The sequence below is a fragment of the Xyrauchen texanus genome, chromosome 20 (genome assembly GCF_025860055.1).
Source record: "Xyrauchen texanus isolate HMW12.3.18 chromosome 20, RBS_HiC_50CHRs, whole genome shotgun sequence".
Lineage (NCBI taxonomy): Eukaryota > Metazoa > Chordata > Actinopteri > Cypriniformes > Catostomidae > Xyrauchen > Xyrauchen texanus.
Genome location: NC_068295.1, coordinates 11845072 through 11867066, shown reverse-complemented (window position 1 = coordinate 11867066; position 21995 = coordinate 11845072). Strand labels below are relative to the sequence as shown.

At 37.6% G+C, this 21995-nt stretch overlaps 1 protein-coding gene across 1 annotated transcript in view; it reads right to left on the bottom strand.

Annotated features, from left to right (window-relative positions):
- Window positions 1-12396: 12396 nt before the first annotated feature.
- Window positions 12397-21995, bottom strand: part of si:dkey-157l19.2 (uncharacterized protein KIAA1522) — a 33264-nt gene continuing 23665 nt past the window's right edge. Inside the window, exons 3-7 of the mRNA XM_052151126.1 lie at window positions 21190-21327; window positions 20925-20968; window positions 20304-20445; window positions 20027-20137; window positions 12397-17033 (exon numbers count right to left, since the gene is read on the bottom strand). Coding sequence (XP_052007086.1) covers window positions 13537-17033; window positions 20027-20137; window positions 20304-20445; window positions 20925-20968; window positions 21190-21327 — 3932 coding nt within the window. The 3' untranslated portion in view covers window positions 12397-13536. The remainder of the gene's footprint in view (window positions 17034-20026; window positions 20138-20303; window positions 20446-20924; window positions 20969-21189; window positions 21328-21995) is intronic.

The window sequence follows — 21995 nt, the reverse complement described above, 5'->3', positions numbered from 1 at the left end:
AAGTTGTGACGCTGTTTTTTTTTAGTTCACGTGAATTGAATATCTCAAAACGAGTGTTTCTGTTGAAGTGCTAAACAATTGTGAACCTGACCACAAACTACTTTAGTGTGAGAAATATGAGCATTCTCTGAGATAAGCAGTGATTGATTATATTTGGACTTGTTCTTTCATGGCGAGCACAAATCGAAACACTACACCTGGCGGCGGACACACCTTCGAAGGTTTTACCTAATCTTCTTTAAGTTATTTAACATATTTGAAAAAGATTAAACCGTAAAATTACGTTTTGTGTTTATACATAATTTGTATAGCTTAATACAAGTCAAATAAGCACAAATCGTGGATTATACATTCTGTTTTTAAGTAATGTTTTAGCGCTCATTTTTTTTTTGCAAATAACAGCAACTTTCCAAATATTGTGTTTTAATTTGCAGTGGTAATGTATTATTGTATATAGGTGCCGAAGAGGTGTATGAGTGGTTGCTATGACCACATATCGATCAAATTGACGCGTGGAAACGTTCACGTCATAAGGTGTGTGTGTGACACACCTTAATGCGAAGATTTCGGCCAGGGTTGCTAGGTGTGACAAAAATAACCCAGTATCAGAGCTAAAAATATGCCACTGATACCCAATAAACATTTCTTTCTTTCTTTTTTCCCCCCTTTTTATATTTATATTTATCCAACACATCCTACCTCTTCTGCCATTACATTCCCTTGCACTGAATATAACAGATTTGTATTTGCACTACATATATATATACACACACACACACACACATATAAACAGTATATATACTTTATTTTCTATTACATTTTTAGTTCTATCCAGTTTGTATTTATTTATTTTTTGCTGTATTTTATTGTTGTGCACTGGAAGCTCCTGTCACCAAGACAAATTCCTTGTATGTGTAAGCATACTTGGTAAAAAAGCTAATTCTGATTATAATGCACTTTAATTTTTAGTTTTAGGGCAATAGAGCACACAATTGCAGCGCTCAATTACAATCCCTGAATAAAAACCCATTTGAGAAATATGCTTTTGTGATCATTAGGCATATATAAATCTGAGATACACTTTTCAAAACATACTTACAATAAACTCTAAGGATGAAATCAATGGCAAATGCTTAAGTATATATAATTCAAACCTTACAAGAGATGCAACAATACTATTACAATAATATAAAAAAATAGATTTTTAGTAATATTGTAATTTTCAAGAAGGGTACAGTGGTGGTGATTATCTGAAGGTAGCATATTTTTTTATTTTCAAAAACTTGACTATTACTAACTCCAGGACAATACAATTGATCGCCAAGGCATCATAACGTTATGTTCTAAGTTTTTTTTATATGAAGTGTAAGTTTATTGGGTAAGTGATAATGGGATTGTATACTTATTTGGTTTAGAAAATAGATACTGTAACAGTTTTAGTTCATTTTATGGGAAACTAAGAGCTTCTGTTACTTTCACTGCCTTTGAGTAATTCACATTTTCTCTTTATCACATCCATTCAGTGTCAACACACACAGATCTGGTGCTAAAAGTGTTTTTACATGTACAGTATTTAGATTACTAAGCGATTAGTCTTAATTTTTCAATAGTTCCGTTATAGTTTTCTGATCTACTTGCGCTGTATGGTTGATTTTTGACTCTGTTTTGTTTATGGTTAGATGTAGTTGTGGCCTTTAGGGATAGGGACCAATGACTTCCTATTATGGTTTGGTGTAAGGGCGGGCTTCAGTGATAAGGACCAATCAGGTAGCGGGATTAGGAATCTAGAGGGAAGTCAGATTTCGGCACAACACCTGTTGCAGTCGGGGGAGGAATTGAAAAGAGAGCCATCAAGCTTCTGCTTTCCATCGTGTGCTTAACCTAGAGGGGCAAAAAACGTATAAGCAATGTATGCAACACATGGGCACCATATAAAGGGGGTGAAAAAATCTCATCCCATATATCACATGTATACATCTCCGAGATGTCTGTTTTATATCTTTTCATCTGGAAAGCAATATAATCTGATTAACATCTGCTAAACATCTTAAAAAGATCAGATTTACAAACCTTCTAAACCATGAACATCTCAAAGACATCTGCTGAATGTCTTATTGACATCTGAGACATACATCTTATAGACTTTTTGCAGATGAGCAAACAATGAAAAAAAAAATACATCTGCCAGATGTGCACATGATATCAGGGATCGTGAGAAAGAAGTACATTTTGTCAGAGAGTGAAACTACCTTAGATAGGGTGGCCAGATGTCCCATATTTCCCAGGACAGTCCCATATTTAAGCACTTTTTGTAGTGTCCAAAATTATTCTGAAAAAAAAAAAAAAAACGTGTTTTGTCCCATATTTCCCCTCTTCTAAAATTTCTCTATTGCTTAAGTGGCTTTCTCAGTCACATGAATATTCTCATCAAAGGTAGCCAAGGGGTGCCTGGGTAGCTCAGCTAGTAAAGACACTGACTACCACCTCTAGAGTCACGAGTTTGAATCCAAGTCTCCAGCCAGGCCTCCTAAGCAACCAAATTGGCCTGATTGCAAGGGTGGGTAGAGTCACGTTGGGTTGACCTCCTCGTGGTCACTGTGGTGTGGTTCTCGCTCTGGGTGGGGTGCGTGGTGGGTTTTGCATGGATACCGTGGAGGGTGGCATGGGGCCTCCACACATGCTGTGTCTTGGTGGTGGCACGCTCATCAGGCCATGTGATAAGATGCACGTATTGATGGTCTGAGGCACGTAGGTAACTGAGATTCATCCTCCGCCACTCGAATTGAGGCGAGTCACTACGCCACCATGACTGAAGAGTCAGTTTGAAAGAGCACACAGATGAAATTGCAAGGAAAAATGTGAAGGTAGTGTGCATGTACATTTAATGAGGATGTTCAAAAAGAGTTTACATTTCTAAAAAAAGGAGTCACAGACAGAGTCTAGTAAAGTGAGGTGTGAGATTTTGGAGCTCGCTTTCCATCGCCCATGGAGGCCACACTGACATTGCCCAGCATGCTCATACAAAAAAGCATGCAGATGCTGCTAAAGGCGTGCCAGGCAAAGTTCCGAATTCGACAAGGTGCATGGAAGTGAAGGACTTTTTGCTTACCATTCTGATGTGCAGGGGCGTCGGACTGGGGGGGTAAAGGGTACCGAGTACCCAGGGCCCGAGGCAGGGGGGGCCCCTTAGAAGTCAGTTTTCTATACATACATATTTGGTACAGGGGCCCAGCAAGATGGTTTGTACCCAGGGCCCAAAATTTGGTGCTACGCCCCTGCTGATGTGCACGGCCATAGTTTTCAGTTGGCTGACTGCACTGTAAAATTAATCATGAAATTGTATGATCTGAACTTTTCTTCTGCCTGCACCAAATCTGAAGCAGTCATGCAACGTACTCACTTTTGTGCAGCTGGACTATCAGTAATTACTTCAGCATAGCAACACATGCTTTCTCTCTCTTGGTCCAGCTCTTGAAAGAATACCACACATTTCTAATGGTCTGGGTGCATACTTTCTTTCTCGAGAAAAATGCCCAAAGTTTCTAAGAGACATTTTCAGTGATCCTTGCACTGAAATTTAGATTGGCTTTGTACTCAAGCAAACTTTTAACCGTGCACTGGAGATAGTGCAGCAAAACCACATATCAGCCACAAAAGTGGCTTTGTAAATTCATGACCTGAGAAAAGTCTTGCAGGCCAGGCTGGAGGAATCAAAAAACATTAAACTGAAAATAAAAAGCAGTTGAAGCTGGTGTCATGCAAGCGTATGATTTATTTTGTGCAGTGAGAAACTTTTATTCAGCATCGGTGGATTACCTCCAAAATTGGAGTCGCTCATTGGAGATAACAGAAAAATATGAGTGGGCCCTACTTCAGAGCAGCCACGAACACTTCTACTCCAGAATCCTCGCTCTTTGTTTGATTGAAGAAACGAAACCACGCTCTTTGATGAGTGGGCTTGCGTAAAAAACATTGTCACTCGTTGCATCACTGAGTGGAACATGAACAAGAAATGGGCAGACGTTTTTCGTCTGATGGAGAGCTAGACCATCAACTTAGGAGTTCAAAGTCGTGGAGTTTGTTTTTAATGAATGCAGCATGAAAACCGGATAAATCGCGACTCAGTGTAACAGTCTTGAAGGCAATGCTTTTCGTACATCTTTATTTTTGGCTGGACTGCTCTGCATTTTATGATAAACTCTTGAAAGACAAGTACAAGGTGACAACAGTTACAGACGCAGATGCGCTCTCTACTTTGCATAGATCTGCACCTAGGTAAGGATATGTCAATTTAATTTTTGTTGGGAGGAGCGAGGGGGTTGTCCCATTTTCCAAAACAGGAATCTGGGCACCCTAACCTTAGAGCACACTGGTAGATCTGGTTATCAGTAAATAAGAAAATGAGTCACCATGAAACCAGGGGCCGTATTCTCAAAATGATCTTAAGAAAAACAAAGAAAGTTCTAAAGTTCTCAAATATTTTTTAAGAACATAATTTTCTTAAGAATAAAATTACAAGCTTTGACATTGTCTGATTATACTAGCCTACGCAGAAGGTTGCCTTGTCTAATTCAACAAATTAAATACTTTAACACAAATTGTAGTCTAACTATAAATGAATCAATCTATCTAAGAACTGTTGTGGAATATTGAGGATTCTTTTCCCTTTATGTAAGAAAATTCTCAAAGTCAGGAGTTCCAGGTGTCAAAGGTTAGTCTTTATTGAGCAAAATTATGACTTCTTTTTAATGGTGGAATTCTTAGTATATTTTTAAAAATAACCTTTTAAATTAACTTATTATTAAAGTATAAATTTTTCATAATATATTAACTTTGACTATTGTCTGTGCCATTCAGTGCTTTGAAGAGTACTCTCTCCCTAGTACATTTCTGTCATGGCTGAGTCCCCAGGTTTCTCTCAGCAAGGTCATGGACAGCTTACATTCTCATCCTTATTTGCCTGGATTAAAATAATGCTAAAACTATTCTATATAAGCACTTTTTCTATGTTTGATATACATTTACATTTACATTTACATTTACATTTATTCATTTGGCAGACGCTTTTATCCAAAGCAACTTACAAAAGAGGAAGAACATCAGCGAATCATCTTAGGGAGACAGTGGTACAAAAAGTGCCATATTACAAAGTTTCACTATCATCATAATAGTATACAAAACAGATTTAAGTGCAACAAGAAATGTAAATATATATATATATATATATATATATATATATTTTTTTAGTGACCGGTTAAGTGCTTTTGGAAAAGATGTGTTTTTAGCTGTTTTTTGAAGATAGAGAGTGAGTTAGCTTCCGGATTGAGTTGGGAAGGTCATTCCACCACCGTGGTATGATGAAACTGAAAGTCCGGGAAAGTGTTTTGGTGCCTCTTTGTTTTGGTACGACAAGGCGACGTTCCTTAGCCGACCGCAGGCTTCTGGTGGGAACGTAGCTCTGCATAAATGTTTTTAGGTGTGCTGGAGCAGACCCAGTGACCGTTTTATATGCCAGCATCAGGGCCTTGAATTTAATACGTGCATGAACCGGCAGCCAGTGGAGAGAGACAAAGAGTGGTGTAACATGTGCTCTCTTAGGTTCATTAAAGACCAGATGTGCTGCTGCATTCTGGATCATTTGGAGAGGTCTAATAGCACATGCAGGAAGGCCTGCAATGAGAGCGTTACAGTAGTCCAGTCTAGTTATGACAAGGGACTGAACGAGCAGTTGTGTGGCATGTACAGAGAGGAAGGGTCTTATCTTCCTGATATTGTAGAGTGTAAATCTACAATATCAGGAAGATAAGATATTAACACAAATAAGATATAATATAGCACCTACCAATTGGCCTAATTTTGTGTTAAAAGACACTACCAATATTAGGAGAATGTAACCATTTGATTTAATGTAATATATAGGCTATATATATGAATATATTTTAGTCTCACTGGATAAATTTATATTATATAGGCTATATGTATAAGACATTATGATAATATATTCTCAAATCAACTGTAATATTTAACGATACATTTTTATGTTTGGAAAGTATACTGATATGCTTTATGTTCATATTTTATAAGATAATTCACCGGACGAATTGTTGCGTGCGAGGCGTGCAAGATGGCGCTCTAAGCACATTGTCTAAGGAGAACCGCTGAATCTAAATTAATATTTTAAGTAAAGTCTAATAATTACAAATATAGTTAAACAGTGTTGTTTGCTATATAAGCCAACATGGGTTTTATACACATACTTGACTTCAAATGAAGACCCTTTTGTCTTCAAAGTTTTTATTATTATTTTTAGTAAGGACAACTTGACCATTAGAATATCTGTTTCGCTTTTCTAATAGCCTAAACGCGGGTTTTCCTTCCACTTGTTCTTATAATCTCACTTGTTTTTGTGGATCACTTTTCACTTTCACGTTCGTTCTGTCATTGTCTATAGTTACACTAAATGCCAGGGGGTTAAGACAACATGTCAAACGGAAAGCTTTATTTTTATTTGTTAAACAACATAGGACTGATTTCTGCTTTTTTCAAGAATCTCATTCGATTCCTGATGATGTACGTTTTTGGAGGTCACAATGGAGTAACGACATCTGGTGTGCACATGGATCTGAGCGCTCCGCTGGTGTTACCTCATAAAGAACAGATTCACCAGGGAGATTCTGCATACTGAACGTGACGGATCAGGACATTTTGTGTGCCAAATTCTCAAAGTTCATGGTACTATATTATTAATTGCTAATATTTATGGATATAATTCTAAAAATGAAAACGATCATTTATTTGAAACTTTAGAAGAATATATCCTTCAGGGGCTGTCGCAATTCCCGGATCTCTCTATTATCATAGGGGGTGATTTTAATACTATTATGGACGGCTTTCTCGATTGTTTACCATCAAGACCAGCTTATACTCAAAATGCAAACCTTAACAATTTTATGGAGAAATTTAATTTGGTTGATATATGGAGGTCTAAGTTTCCTAATTCGTTGCGGTATACTTAGCAACAAATCTGGTAACAGACAATCTCGTATAGATTATTGGTTAGTGTCTGCGAGTATACAATCCTCAGATGTCTCTATCAATATGATTCCTTCACCGCTTAGTGACAATAAGGCTGTTCTTATTTCCATTAACCTCAGCACTGCTCTGCTATGGGTAGAAATTCATATTGGAAACTTAATAGTTCACTACTGCAATATGATCATATTAAAACATATTTATGTTTCATATTTAAAACAACATTATGTCATTGGTATAAAGCACTTTCAGAAAATAAATTCTGCAGTAATTGGGAGCTACTGAAATTTGAGGTAGCCAAGTGCTTTCGAAAGCAAGGAAGCTTAATGGCAAAAGAAAGACGTATTCAGGAGGACAATATTTTTTCAAGATTAGCTGTCCTCTCCTTAAAATCATGCCCAAATGAAGACGAACAAGCTGAGTTAAACACCCTACAATTGGAATTGGACAAATTATATAAGAATAAGGCAGAAGGAGACTTTGTTAGCTCAAGGAAGAGATGGTTGGAAAAAGGGGAACAAAACTCTGCATATTTTTTTGGTTTGGAGAAATTTCATTTTAAAAATAATACAATTGAACAACTTAAAATAGATGGGGATGTCACAGATGACCAAGTTAAAATATCCAAATTTTGTACAGAATTCTACAGTAGGTTATATTCATCTAAATTCTGTGAAAACTCTGCTACTCTATTTCTGAACTCTATTTCTGGAAATAATTTTAAGACCATCGACCCTATGCAAAAAGAGTTCTGTGATAGTTAAATTACTATTGAGGAGGTCTTAAACGCTATAGCACTTATTAAGGTTAACAAATCTCCTGGTGTTGATGGTCTCACGGCCGAATTTTATAAAACCTTTTCTGATCTTATTGCCCCCTTTCTTAAAGAGGTTTATATAGAGAGTATAGAAAAACATTTCTTCCACCTACTTTAACTCAAGGATTAATAATGCTGATTCCAAAACCAAAAAAAGACCTATTGCTGCTAGATAACTGGAGACCAATTTCTCTATTAAATAATGATTATACGATCTTTGCCTTAATCTTTGCAAATAGAATCAAGTCAGTTATGGACCCTATTATAGATGAGGCCCAATCTGGCTTCTTAAAGAAAAGACATATTTAAAATAATATAAGATTAGTCTTAGACTTGTTGGACTACTCACATTTATGTACTGATAATGGATTTATACTTTTCTTAGATTTCTATAAAGCCTTCGATACGGTAGAGCATGCTTTTATTTGTAGGTCATTACAAAAATGTGTGTTTGGAGACTTTTTCTGTGAAGCTATACTAACAATGTATAGGAACGCAAACAGTTCTATTAAACTAAAAGGTGGATCATCCTCTAGATTTGATTTGGTTGTCCAATCTCCCCTTATCTTTTTTTGCTCTGTACTCAGCTTATGAATATTTATGTTAAATCAAGCCATTTAAAAGGTATATCTATTGCTGGCAGGGATATTATCATATCCCAGTTAGCAGACGATACTGCACTGTTCCTGAAAGATCAGCATCAGGTCTCAGCTGCTCTTAAAGTAGTAGATGTCTTTTCTAAAGCTTCTGGCCTTAGTTTAAACATCAGTAAATGTGAACTATTATCTATTAAAGACTGCCAGTTACAACAGATCGCTAATATCCCAGTGAAGGAATCAATTACATATTTGGGGATTGTTATCTCAAAAGATCAAAAATCTAGATGTAAGATACATTTTGATCCCATTCTTCAGAAAACTAAAGCAAAGTTGAATCACTGGCTTTTGAGGGATTTATCTCTAAAAGGTAGAGTTTTGTTGTGTAAAGCTGAGGGTCTGTCAAGATTAGTGTATGCTGCCACTTCACTCGATGTTTCTAAAGAGATGAGTAAAGTCATTGATACTGCTTTATTTAATTTTCTTTGGAGAAACAAATCACATTATATTAGGAAATCTATAATAATGAATACTTATCAGGTGGATTAAACTTCCTTGATTTTTGTACTCTAAATAATATTTTTAAAATTAATTGGATTAGACATTTCATTCTAAATCCAAATTCTCTATTGGAATTATATACCCAATTTTGTTTTCTCCAAAATAGGTGGTCTTGAGTTTCTCTTGATTTGCAATTACAAAATTGAAAAAATCCCTCTGAATTTATCTTCCTTTCATAAACAAATGTTTCTGGCTTGGTCCCTGTTATATAAGCATAACTTTTCACCCCATAGATATTTAATTTGGAACAATTTCAATATATTATTTAAAAATAAATCTTTATTTTTTGAAAGATGGCTTTTAGCAGGCATAACACATGTCTATCAATTCTTAAATAAAGAAGGCATGTTGCTCACTTATTCTGAGTTTCTAGATGTCCATAAAATCCCAGTGACACCAAGGGAGTTTGCTATTGACATGGATGCGATTCCCACAGGGGTCCTGGCACTATTCAGAGCTAATACTCAAAACAGTATTGCGCCCCCTCCTGCTTATGATTTATTTGATACTACAATTGGGAAACTTTGTTTTGCCCCTGGAGTTTTAAATATTAATAAAACTATTCGCTCCTTACTTCAAAAAGACATTGTCACTATGCCACACTGTACTGTTTATTGGAATAGACTGGTGGAAGGTTTATTATGGAAGGCCATCTGGGCTTTACCAAACAAATATTTATTAGTAAATAAAATTAAGGAAATAACTTTCAAAATCTTACACCGATACTACCCAGTTAATGTTTTTCTTGAACTGTTCTTTGTGCAATACATTGCCTGAGACCTTGTTTCATTTATTTTGGCTTTGTGCTCATGTAAGGAAATTTTGGAAAGAGTTGTCCAGATTTATAATTGATAACATTGAACCCACTTTTTCTTTGTGTTTAGATAACGTTATATTTGGTTTTACTAATATCCCCTCAAATAAAAGGAAAGAATACTATATTATAAATTTAATTTTTGCTAAATTTCATATAGCCTACATAAATGTAAGTATAGTAAATCCCAACCTTTGTTTTTGGTTCTTGAAAAAGAAATTCAAATATATATCAAGACTATTTTTAATTCACATAATAAGAAAGCAATTAAAACTGTTTCTATATGTGAGTCCTTCAATATATTTACATTTACATTTATGCATTTGGCAGACACTTTTATCCAAAGCGACTTACAGTGCACTTATTACAGGGACAATCCCCCCCGGAGCAACCTGGAGTTGAGTGCCTTGCTCAAGGACACAATGGTGGTGGCTTTGGGGATCGAACCCCCTGGCTGTATTGTTTTTCTCTTTCTCGTTATATATGTTTTATTGTAGTTTTGACTGTACATTGACTTTGTTTGTTTGAATCTTAATACAAAATAAAAAATAAAATAAAAATTAGACGACTTTGCGACGTGTCAGTTTACGGCTCTCACCATTCATATGAATGGTACCCGCAAACGGTGATTTACTGTCATAACACAGAGTAATATGTCTCTATAAAATATCTATGGAGTAATACGTAAGAGAGCGTCTACGGTAAAAATGTGACGATTGGTATGTTTTATAGAAGATCTCTGCAGATACTGTTGCACCATTACTTTAATTGTTTTATTTTTTCTCCACGACGGTCTATTAGGCCCTACTTCGATAGCATTAAACCTGACCACACACTATAATGTAAAAGTTTTTATAAAAGTAGAAACATGATCTGAGATAAGCAGGTTGATTAGATAGGTAGAAGCTGCTGTATGTGTTCCTTCTATGTCGAGCTGAAATCGAAACCATTGTAAGTTTTACAAATGTAATCTTTGAGTTATAGAAAATATTTGAAATAAATTATTCAGTAAAATGATTTATCGTTATATAGGCTAGCATTATTTTTTAAATACAGAATAAGTCGAATTATCACAAAATATGGATCTATTATTTTTAGTGGAATGTTTTAGCGCTCACGTTATACGTTCCATTGCGCTGTTATTTGCTTTTCATAGAAACCAATCAAGCCTTGATGGCAAGTTCGGCACCTTGACAAAAGCATTTTTTTTTCTCATATAAAAAATTACTTGTTGCAATGTTTAATCAAAATACAAATATCTCATATTTCTCACAAACTATAGTGCGTCACACCGAATAAACCCAATTAAAAACAGAAAAAAAAGTAAAGAAAGGGAAAGCGTGCGTTTTCTAAAATACAAAGTAACAAAACCAATAGGACAAAAATCTCTAAAGGAAAGACTTGAAAACCGAGCAACAAAATGGAAAACACTGATTTATATACACAGGAAAATTAAATAACCAACAGATGAACTAAACTGCTAAGAAACATAAGTCACAACAAAATGTCTCTCCCTAGTGGATAGAAAGTCACAGGTCAAAGTGCTAATTTTCTGCCAATCTTTTCTATCTCTCCCAGGAAAATAGTAGCATGTTCTGAGATAAATGTTCACACACACTGCTGTTTTCAAATATAATTCTGTAAATTTAAAATATATGTATAACAAAAAATTGGCTTGTATGAACACTAAGAAAAACCAATGAGATTTTAAGCATCTAAAAGGGATTCCTATCAACAAAAAAATTAATAAAAAACAGCAACCCTGATTTGCTTTCATAGACAACGATGCAGAACTTTTCTAATAATATATGTCTATGTAGAGCTCAATTTTAGAGCTTTTTGGAGAACTAAAGAAACTCAGATGTGAACTCGGAAGAAAATGCCTCCCCCTAGTGGATAGGAACCCTGAAAATAATCAGAATTGTATATGCATATTTTCTGCTAATGTTGTTTGTACAGCAGTTGATGAAGACTGCTGCACCTTTATTTGAATGATCCCCCCCCCCATGCTTTTTTTTTTTTTTTAATTAGGTCTATTGTTGTGGTATCATCTATTTCAGATTTATGCGATGCATTAAAAACAAAATGAACTGTGGTCACTCAGATGGTTTCTTCCTGTGTAATGGTTTTTTGCCTGAATAAGCTGCAAAGTGAACTTCATGCGTATGAGAGACTACATTTGTCATATGACATTATTATTTTTTTTCATTTGTCACCACAGAGAGGTTTGCAGAGACAGCGGCACTACCCAATAACATTGCTTAGTTTCCTTTATAGCCTACCACCCTTTTTTTTCTTAATCATGTCTTTCAACCTCAGTGTGTTACTCCTGATCATTACATGTTCATGATTAATCTTTTATATACACATTTATCTAGAAAAATTAAACAACAAGGTTAAATCTTTACTGTTGTATAATATCTGTACTGTAAGCTGAATATTTGCAATTGAAATATCACCATTCTGATATTTTATGTGACTGTGATAGTTTTACATTTATGGAAAGGAACATTTTGCAGTGCCTGATAAAAATCTTCAAAAGAATCTGATGAAATAAGTGCCCATGCAGCTTTGTTTACAGCCTTTACTCTTGTCACATGATGAAACATTACAGTGAATAAACTTTCTTTTGTACAAAATCTTGTTTTGAAACGATACGTAAATAAGACTTTTCTCCTTAGTAAGAGATTTTAATCAAAGACAAAAGATGAAATTAAAGGAACATTTAAAAAAGTAAGAATAGTGCATAAGAAAAATTTCATATATTAAAAGCAAACAATATTTTTTTTTCTATTTGTCCAGTCCATTGACAGTAATGTACATTGACTCTGTAAACTAGCGAACTTCTTTCTGAAAATAAAAACAAAGTAGACCAACATTAATTACAGAAATATGACAAACATTTTGCTTAAGCTCAATTGCAGTTACATGATTGTCTGACCACCTGCTCGGTGCTACTTGCGCACTCACGATTATGTGAGAAAACACTGCCTCTGCTCCATTCATCCTTTTTCTCTTACACTTACCTTAATGTTCCTATATAGATAGCAAGACACTATAAATCTTGGGCTTATAAATAATTATGAACTATAAAGTTGTAATACAAAACAAATTTTTTGTTCCGGCCCAAAATAAGTGGCTTCTTGCACTTTTTATTTAGCCTTTATTTCCTTTCACTTACATTCTTTACCTTAATTTCATTTTATTGTATACTGCTCTTATATTCATGCATACACAAATGTCTGGTTGGCTTCCTCTGTAAAATTCAACCATTGAGTTTTATTGGTCACAACAAACTGTGACTGACTTCTCATGGTTGAAATTATCCCTGCTTACTGCCTCATTACAATTCTTACAGTACTGCCTAATGGTCAGGAGTGACAAGTTTTGACAAACTGTAAGGTAGTATGTCTTCTTTCTAGGACTGAGGACACATAAATAAAATATGAATATTTATCATTCCATGATTATTTGTCATACCAAGCCCAAAACTAGTGACATTGAAATACCAGTGGTATTCCCATGATGAATGGGAATCAGTTACACTAAACCAGTGTACAAAAAGTGCAATATGCATATCTGTACATAAAGACTTTTTTGTATTAACCTTTTTGAAAAATCAGCTAAATAGTTTGGTCTTAATATCTAAAGCCTGGTTTTGTTTGCGAAAAAAGCAAAAACTCAAGTGTTAATCAATCAGTCAAACATTAATTGACTTATTCATTTGATGTGCTCTCAGATGTCTCTATCTGTACTTCCTGTCCGGCAGTTTGTACAGTCTCTGTTTGCACATGCCCAGTCTCAACTATAGACTCGGTCTCTGCAGAGTTCTGAGTGACGCTTTCAGCCTTTGCTTTGGGTTTCTTAGCAACAGGAGGAGGAACTTTGGTCGTCATCTTGTTTAAATCACTAGACTTAGCTGAATCAGAGACAGAAGCTACCTCTGCCACCAGAGTCTTTCTCAGGTCAGCCTGAACCTCTGAGGATGACGGTGTCTCTATTACAACCTTCTTTGTACTCTTGGAGAAAATGAAGCTGGCCGATGCAGGGGAGGTGGGTACAGTGCTGCTGCCTACAGATGGGGAAGGGGAGCCCAAACCAAAACATTTGGCTTGTCTGTCTTTTGAAGACATAGCTGCAGCTTTCACACGAATAGCATCCTGGAGACGCATGGAGGGGTTAACTGGTGCCAAAACAATTGGGGGTGCAGCAGAGACAACAGGAAGATTTGTACTTGGTATAAGGGTTTTTGGTTCATCATCGTCTGACTTTGATGGTATTTCAATGGTGCTTGATTGCTTCTCTGAATTATCAGGGGTTTTGTAGGGTTCTTGTGCATTAGATTGGGTATTTGGCTCACTATTGACTGATTGGTCCTTTGGTTCCATTGTACTTGGCAGGGTTGCGGGTTCAGATGACGTAGGTTGGATTTGTTCCACAAGGGTATTGGGATTTTTCTCTGGTTCAGCACTGAGTTGTTTAGTTGTTGGTTCAGCAGGAGCTGGCTTGTTATTTGTATCAGTGAGTGTACATGTAGCTGATGGCTCAAGGCTCGTTATTTGCGTTTTCTGAGCAATTATAACTGATTGAGTGTTTGATTTAGTTGATCCTTGCTGAGTGTTTGATGCAATGGTTAGATTTGTTTTGGGGGATGGAGCTTCAGTTTTTAGCTCGGTGCTAGACAGAGCTTCCACATCCGGGGACAGTGAATTAATAATCAAAGAATGCCTGATTGGCTTTGGAGGCGCATCTTGACTAACACCTGACATTTGTTTGGGGGGTGAACGTTTCTCAGGATCTACAGCCTGGCTCTGACTGGACTTAACTGACCTGAGACGAACCATCTGTAGGAGAGACTGGGTGACCACAGGACCAGATGTCTCCTCCTTGGCATTAGTGGGACTGCTTGGCTGTTTTGCCACTTTTTCTGTCATAGTTATTTTGGCCTCTATCTTTACATCAGTGGGCAGCGGAGGAGGTCGAGGAACATATGGTTGTAGATCAGAAGTCAGAACTGATGTTACGCTCTGTTTCAAAGGTCGGGCTTCTGGTGGAGGGGGTGGGATTTTCTGTGTTGCAGAAAGTGGTGCTGAATTTGTTGGTGAAGTGGGGACTTCTGGTGGTGTAATAGGGGAAACATCTTGTGATGGTGGAGTTGGACATTTTAGTGATAGTGGAGATGGAACTTTTTGTAGTAACAGTGGTGGAGGTAGAACTATTTGTATTGACAGAGTTGAAAATTCTTGTGGTGGTGGAATTTCTTGTGGAGGTAGTGTCGGTGGAACTACTGGTGGTGGAGTAGGAACTTTTTGTGGTGGTGGTGGTGGTGTAGGTGGAATTTCTTGCGGTGGTGGTGTAGGTGGAATTTCTTGCGGTGGTGGTGTAGGCGGAATTTCTTGCGGTGGTGGTGTAGGTGGAACTTCTTGCGGTGGTGGTGTAGGTGGAACTTCTTGCGGTGGTGGCAGTGGAACATCTGGTGGTAACTGAGGCATTGTCTGTAAAGTATTTGGTGAAAATGGAGGGGGTGGTGAAGGGAAGCCAGTATCATTTTGCACAGCAACAAAAGTTGCAGAAGCTGGGCCTACTGGAGGGGCAGGAGCGGGAAATAGAGGTGGTGGAGGGATCCAAGACGTCAGGTGCTTTATGGCTTTGGCAGCCAGTGCAGGGACTGAAGGAACATTATCTGGGGAGGGAGCAGCGGGCTTGGCTTGGCTTGTGATTGGTATTGGTGGGTGATGATCTGGAGGAGGTGATGGAGATGGGGCATGGACAGAGGCTTTGGATAAGGATTCAACATTGCTTTTTAGCTCTACTGGATGTAGCATAAATGGTACTTTTACTTTGTTGTGTGCATTTGCCGAGGCCCTATAGTCTGGTTCATCTACAATTTTAAGACCTCTATTTTTGGCCCAACGTGCATAGTTAACAGGTCCTGGCCCACACAGCAGTTCAAAAGTGTGCTGGTTATGAGCCCAGGTCTCTGGAGGGGGCGCTGGGGGAGCCAGTACTTTGGGATGGGCTGGAATGTCAAACAGTTGAGCGAGCTTACTGGTTCCATTTGTGTATGAATAAATTGAGCTGACAGAAGACATTTGCTGGTAATTTCTCATCTTAAGCTTTTCTAGCAAGGTTTTCTTGCTGTCTGTGCTGGTTATTTGGTTCTCCTTTGATGGAAGAAATGGGTGGCCATTCAATTTGTATGTGCCAGCCTTCAACTTAGAGTCAGTGGATTTGGACTCATCTGCACCAATTGCCTTTTCCCCATTGATAGGATATGGTGGGGTAATGGCAACAGAGTTTGATGATCCATCCAGAGTGCTGGCATCACACAAGTAAGGACCCTTAGATCTCTGTTTCTTATTGTGTAATGAATATGACCTGCTGGGTGGAACTGGAGGTCTCTTGCTCCTTTTCATCACTGACAGACTATGTGAGAAAGTCCCAGCAGATCCTGTCTTTTTGCGGTCTTCCTCATCTGTAATGTCCCTATTCACGTGAGTTGCTTTGAAGGCTACATGGGAACCGTGGCTCGGAATGTTTCGCATGGCATCTCTATATGTGTTTTCAACCTCACTTCCTCTGCTGGCCACACGGGGAGTGCTACTGGTGGAAAGGGTGGAGGAATTTGACACTAAAGTTTCTGAAGATCCCGAACAGCTCCAGCCAGAGTAGTTGGAATGGATTGTGGAATGATTTGAAGAGACTCTGGATGAAGCTCGGGTAGATGCTGGGCTGGCTGACGCCAGGCTGCTTTTACTGACGGTTCGGACACTGCTGCGACTATGGTTGCGACTGAGTTCCACAACATCCACAGATGGGGGAAGTACAGCATTTGGAATTATTTTAGACAAGTATGTGGCTTGAGGTGACATGGACATCACTGCACTGGAAGGGTTCTCTGATGGAGTCCCTGATGTGGTTAACCAAGGAACAGTTAATGGGCCTACTCCAGGCCTGTCTGGATCTGTAGGGTGGTTCATGAGCCATTGGAGGGCAATCTCAGCATTGGGTTTGACCAGTGTGGGGAGCTCTGCATTCTCTTCCTTAACTGTGTGTAAGTTCCCTGCTTCCTGAAGATGCCCTTGTACACTCTCTTGTTCAGAGCTGGTGGATCCACCATCCACAGTGGAAATGATGGTGGGTAGGATAAAACCTTCGATGGACAGCTGATCATCAAGAGAATGGGTGGTGATCCATGCTGCCCGGTCCAACCCTTTAGATATGAAACACAAAACAGTACACTGTATGTAATTACGGTGCACCATATACGTCAAACATACAATTAAAATAGCATTCACATCAGCTAGTCATGCTGTGCTATATGTCGTTGGAAATGTCTAAACCAGTAGAACCAATGTACAGAGTAAAGCCATGTATTTGTACAGTATGTGCAAGCTTAGTTACATAAAATGTTTATCTTTCCCATTTCTTTAGTTTGATCACAATTCTTCAGAGGTGGGAGCAAGTCACACATGTTCAAGTCACAAGCAAGTCTCAAGTCTTGACCATCAAGTCTAGAGTCAAGTCTCAAGTGCAGACAAATCAAGCAAGTCAAGTCGAGTCCTGATGAGTTTCAAGTCAAGCTATAGTACTAAAATACTGTAAATAGAGGCTAATTTTTGAAATAAATATTTATTTTTGCTTATACACTCACCTAAAGGATTATTAGGAACACCATACTAATACTGTGTTTGACCCCCTTTCGCCTTCAGAACTGCCTTAATTCTACGTGGCATTGATTCAACAAGGTGCTGAAAGCATTCTTTAGAAATGTTGGCCCATATTGATAGGATAGCATCTTGCAGTTGATGGAGATTTGTGGGATGCACATCCAGGGCACGAAGCTCCCGTTCCACCACATCCCAAAGATGCTCTATTGGGTTGAGATCTGGTGACTGTGGGGGCCATTTTAGTACAGTGAACTCATTGTCATGTTCAAGAAACCAATTTGAAATGATTCGAGCTTTGTGACATGGTGCATTATCCTGCTGGAAATAGCCATCAGAGGATGGGTACATGGTGGCCATAAAGGGATGGACATGGTCAGAAACAATGCTCAGGTAGGCCGTGGCATTTAAACGATGCCCAATTGGCACTAAGGGGCCTAAAGTGTGCCAAGAAAACATCCCCCACACCATTACACCACCACCACCACCAGCCTGCACAGTGGTAACAAGGCATGATGGATCCATGTTCTCATTCTGTTTACGCCAAATTCTGACTCTACCATCTGAATGTCTCAACAGAAATCGAGACTCATCAGACCAGGCAACATTTTTCCAGTCTTCAACTGTCCAATTTTGGTGAGCTCTTGCAAATTGTAGCCTCTTTTTCCTATTTGTAGTGGAGATGAGTGGTACCCGGTGGGGTCTTCTGCTGTTGTAGCCCATCCACCTCAAGGTTGTGCGTGTTGTGGCTTCACAAATGCTTTGCTGCATACCTCGGTTGTAACGAATGAGATGAGATGTTCCATCTCAAGGGGTTATCCTCTAATAAAATGAAATGAAATAATAAAATGAAATGAAACGAGTGGTTATTTCAGGCAAAGTTGCACTTCTATCAGCTTGAATCAGTCGGCCCATTCTCCTCTGACCTCTAGCATCAACAAGGCATTTTCGCCCACAGGACTGCCGCATACTGGATGTTTTTCCCTTTTCACACCATTCTTTGTAAACCCTAGAAATGGTTTTGCGTGAAAATCCCAGTAACTGAGCAGATTGTGAAATACTCAGACCGGCCCGTCTGGCACCAACAACCATGCCACGCTCAAAATTGCTTAAATCACCTTTCTTTCCCATTCTGACATTCAGTTTGGAGTTCAAGAGATTATCTTGACCAGGACCACACCCCTAAATGCATTGAAGCAACTGCCATGTGATTGGTTGATTAGATAATTGCATTAATGAGAAATTGAACAGGTGTTCCTAATAATCCTTTAGGTGAGTGTATACATATCTTTACATTAAATTTTTTAACCAGAATTATCCAGTTAAAATGTTTAACAATGCGTGTATGCTATGTAAAAATGTGGTCAGCTTTTCACATTGATATAACAAAAATGGCAGATAGGCTGAATGAAAATGCAAATTCACTCTCTGACAGTAGGTGGCGCTTATGGAACAGCAGAAATATAGCTGTTACCCTGGTAACGCCTGTACACAAAGCAGCTCTGCGCTTATAAACAATACTTTATTAGGCATTATACGGAGTTAAGATGAAAAGAAAATGCCATCAAAACTTTTCTGAAGACAGTCAGTTCCTTCAGTGATACATTTATATAAAATTGTCATAAAGGTGTTGCATTCAATGGCTTTAGTTAAAGTCTTCAGAAGTCATAATCACTATAAGAGCACTTGGATTTCGTCACGAGTAATTCTGTATATTTTATTCTACTTGTCACGTTTTAAATAAAGTGTTGTGACTGAAAATCTGCCCGTTATATTTTTATATTGCCAACAAATGGTTATGGTATATTGTTGACTGTTGAGAAGGTTAAGAAAAGGCACACTTCATAATTTTAATTTACTGACAACCCTCAAACATTTGAACAGTAATTTTACATATTAATCTTTCTGGATAATGACATTATTTACTTAACTTTCCTTGTGGTTTTTGACATGTCTGATGAAATCCGAGGTTGTGGTGGTTGTATCGGATATTTTTGCATTGCATATTGTGCATCTGGCAAATCATTTTTTATTCAAACGCTCCAATTCGAAATCTTTATATCCAAAGGAGATTATTTTGGTAACTGGACAATCATCTGTCATTCTGGCACATTGTGAGCGCAGCGTTAACTGCGCAGATGCAGATCAGTGGTGCTGGTGGGCTTACATTTTTGCATACGAATTAATTGATGTCGTAATATTTTATAAAACACATTTCATTCCTGTTTTTAATAAATGAAAAAAAAATTAAAGTCATTTTCGAGTCATGCAGTTCAAGTCAAGTCTCGAGTCGCTGATTCTCAAGTCAATGTCAAGTCAAGTCATTTTCTTCATTTAGTCAAGCAAGTCACACAAGTCCTTAAATTTACGCCTCGAGTCAAGTCATGTAACTCGAGTCCTCTGCTATTCTTGATTACTTAAATTATTAACAGCAAATAATTGACAATTGATTAAACTTTAAAAACCCTACTTTCCAATAAACAGAACATAAATCAGTGCTGTGCAGTACACTGCAAAAGAAAAATGCAGAAAAATGTACCCAGTTCTCTCTGGATGTGTCGTGGAATTCCCACAATAGTTCTCATGTGTTTCCTACGAGACTTGGGCTTCTCCTGAGTTTTATCTGGCTTCAGAGGACTGAATGTTGAGGCTGGAGAAAGGAAACCATTAAACAATAATGTTGCTTTGACACTGTATTTTAGATATAGATTCTTAAATTTAGCACTATATAAGGGACATATTCTTAACCTGGCCAAATTATGGTAAAAATAGATATCACTAATAATGAGTGTATCTCTGTGTGTGTAAAGAGCCACCTTGGCGTCTGAGTCCAGAGCGTGTTGAACGTGTGGAGATGGAGGAGTGTGTCGAAACAGTGTCGCCAGCTGTGCTCTCAGACTCTAATCCTCTCAGCTCACTGAAACTCATGCTGTCTTCAGTCTGAGCTGTTACCGTTGACTGCAAATTAATAATAATATTTCATTAGAATTTAAAAGCATTCAACAATATATTTCACTTCTGGAACTGGTTAAAGCTGAAGTGTGTAATTTTTTTATGTTAAAATGCTTTCTCCAATCACATCTTAATATGCATAGACAAATACAGTATAAGTAAGTCATTTGAAGGTTGATATCCCCTAAACATGTGAACACTGGCTCTGTGTTACTATCATAGTAACATTGTCTCAACCAATGGCATGAGATTGGGGTGGGACTTTCTGTTTTGAAGACGGGGGCAAGACGTTATTACTTTAGCATTTCCTTTTTGGTGAAATTACACATTTATGCTTTAAGTGATAAACAAAATCTAGATTTGTTTTTTTTTTTTATTTATTTTTTTTTAAAGCTTTTCAGATCAGATGTCGTTAGGTGGGAACAGAACTAAACACCTCTGTATTCAGATTGGAAGGTTTATCAAATTTAGTGAGGAATACTTACAATCATACTTTGGTCATCAGGGTAGTCTATCCCATTCTTATCATCTGGAACATAAACAAAACATCAGCTTTTAAACCAAAAGAATAAGCTACAAAAACGGAAATCATGTAATATGATATTGCAAGTTTTATGCTGAAGAGAAGTGCTTGTGATTATACAACCACAGAGGGAGTTTGATTTTCCTTTTATTTCCGAAATTCAAAAATTGCGGTGCAGAGACTTTTTGTCTCCACTTCAGATTCTGGTTTGGAGTTAGAGCTCTTACCCTCCTGCTGGAGCAGTTTCAGGCCCTGCTGGGCCTCTGTATGCAGGTCCAACAGGTGCTTAGGCCGATTCCCTTCAACAAACACATTTTCCTGGAACTCTTGGAGAGAAACAGAGCCCATAGCTTCCTCTTTATGGCCTAAAGATAGAAATAAAGGAAACGATTTGTAATATCTAATAGATCCACAAATGGCAGACAAATAGATTGAATAGGATTTTCCTAATGTTGAGGGCTTGAAACCATCAATGCTTTAAAACTATTGAAACATGCATGCTCCCAAACTGTCTTGAAAAATATTGTGACTGATCAACTGTTCTTGACAATAGGTAGCTTAGCTTCAGTAACAAATAATGCTAATGCAAAGATAATTATCTTATTCCTTTATCCAGGGCTTCCCTTGTGTTTTAGTGTTGCATACTATGAAGTCATTCCACCACTATTGAGACTGACAGCTCGTCAAACACAGTTATCCTAAATTCTAAATGTGCAAAATGCCATGCTTAAATCATCCACGTTGGCCTGACTTCACCATGCTAATAAACTCTTTAATTATCTTATGATTGAGCAACACCATGCCTATCCATAGCACATCAATTATGTTCGTTCATTTCCAAAAGATGACAAGACATTGTGCATTTTCAAGTTTTTTTTTTAGATTTACTGTACTGATATCATCCCAGAATTAAACAAAGCAGACCAAACGTTTGCAGACCAAATACTGAATGTTTTTCTCTAACTAACTAAAATGAACACAAGGTAACTAAAATTAAGTACACAAACATAAATATTTTCTTAAAAGCACTTCC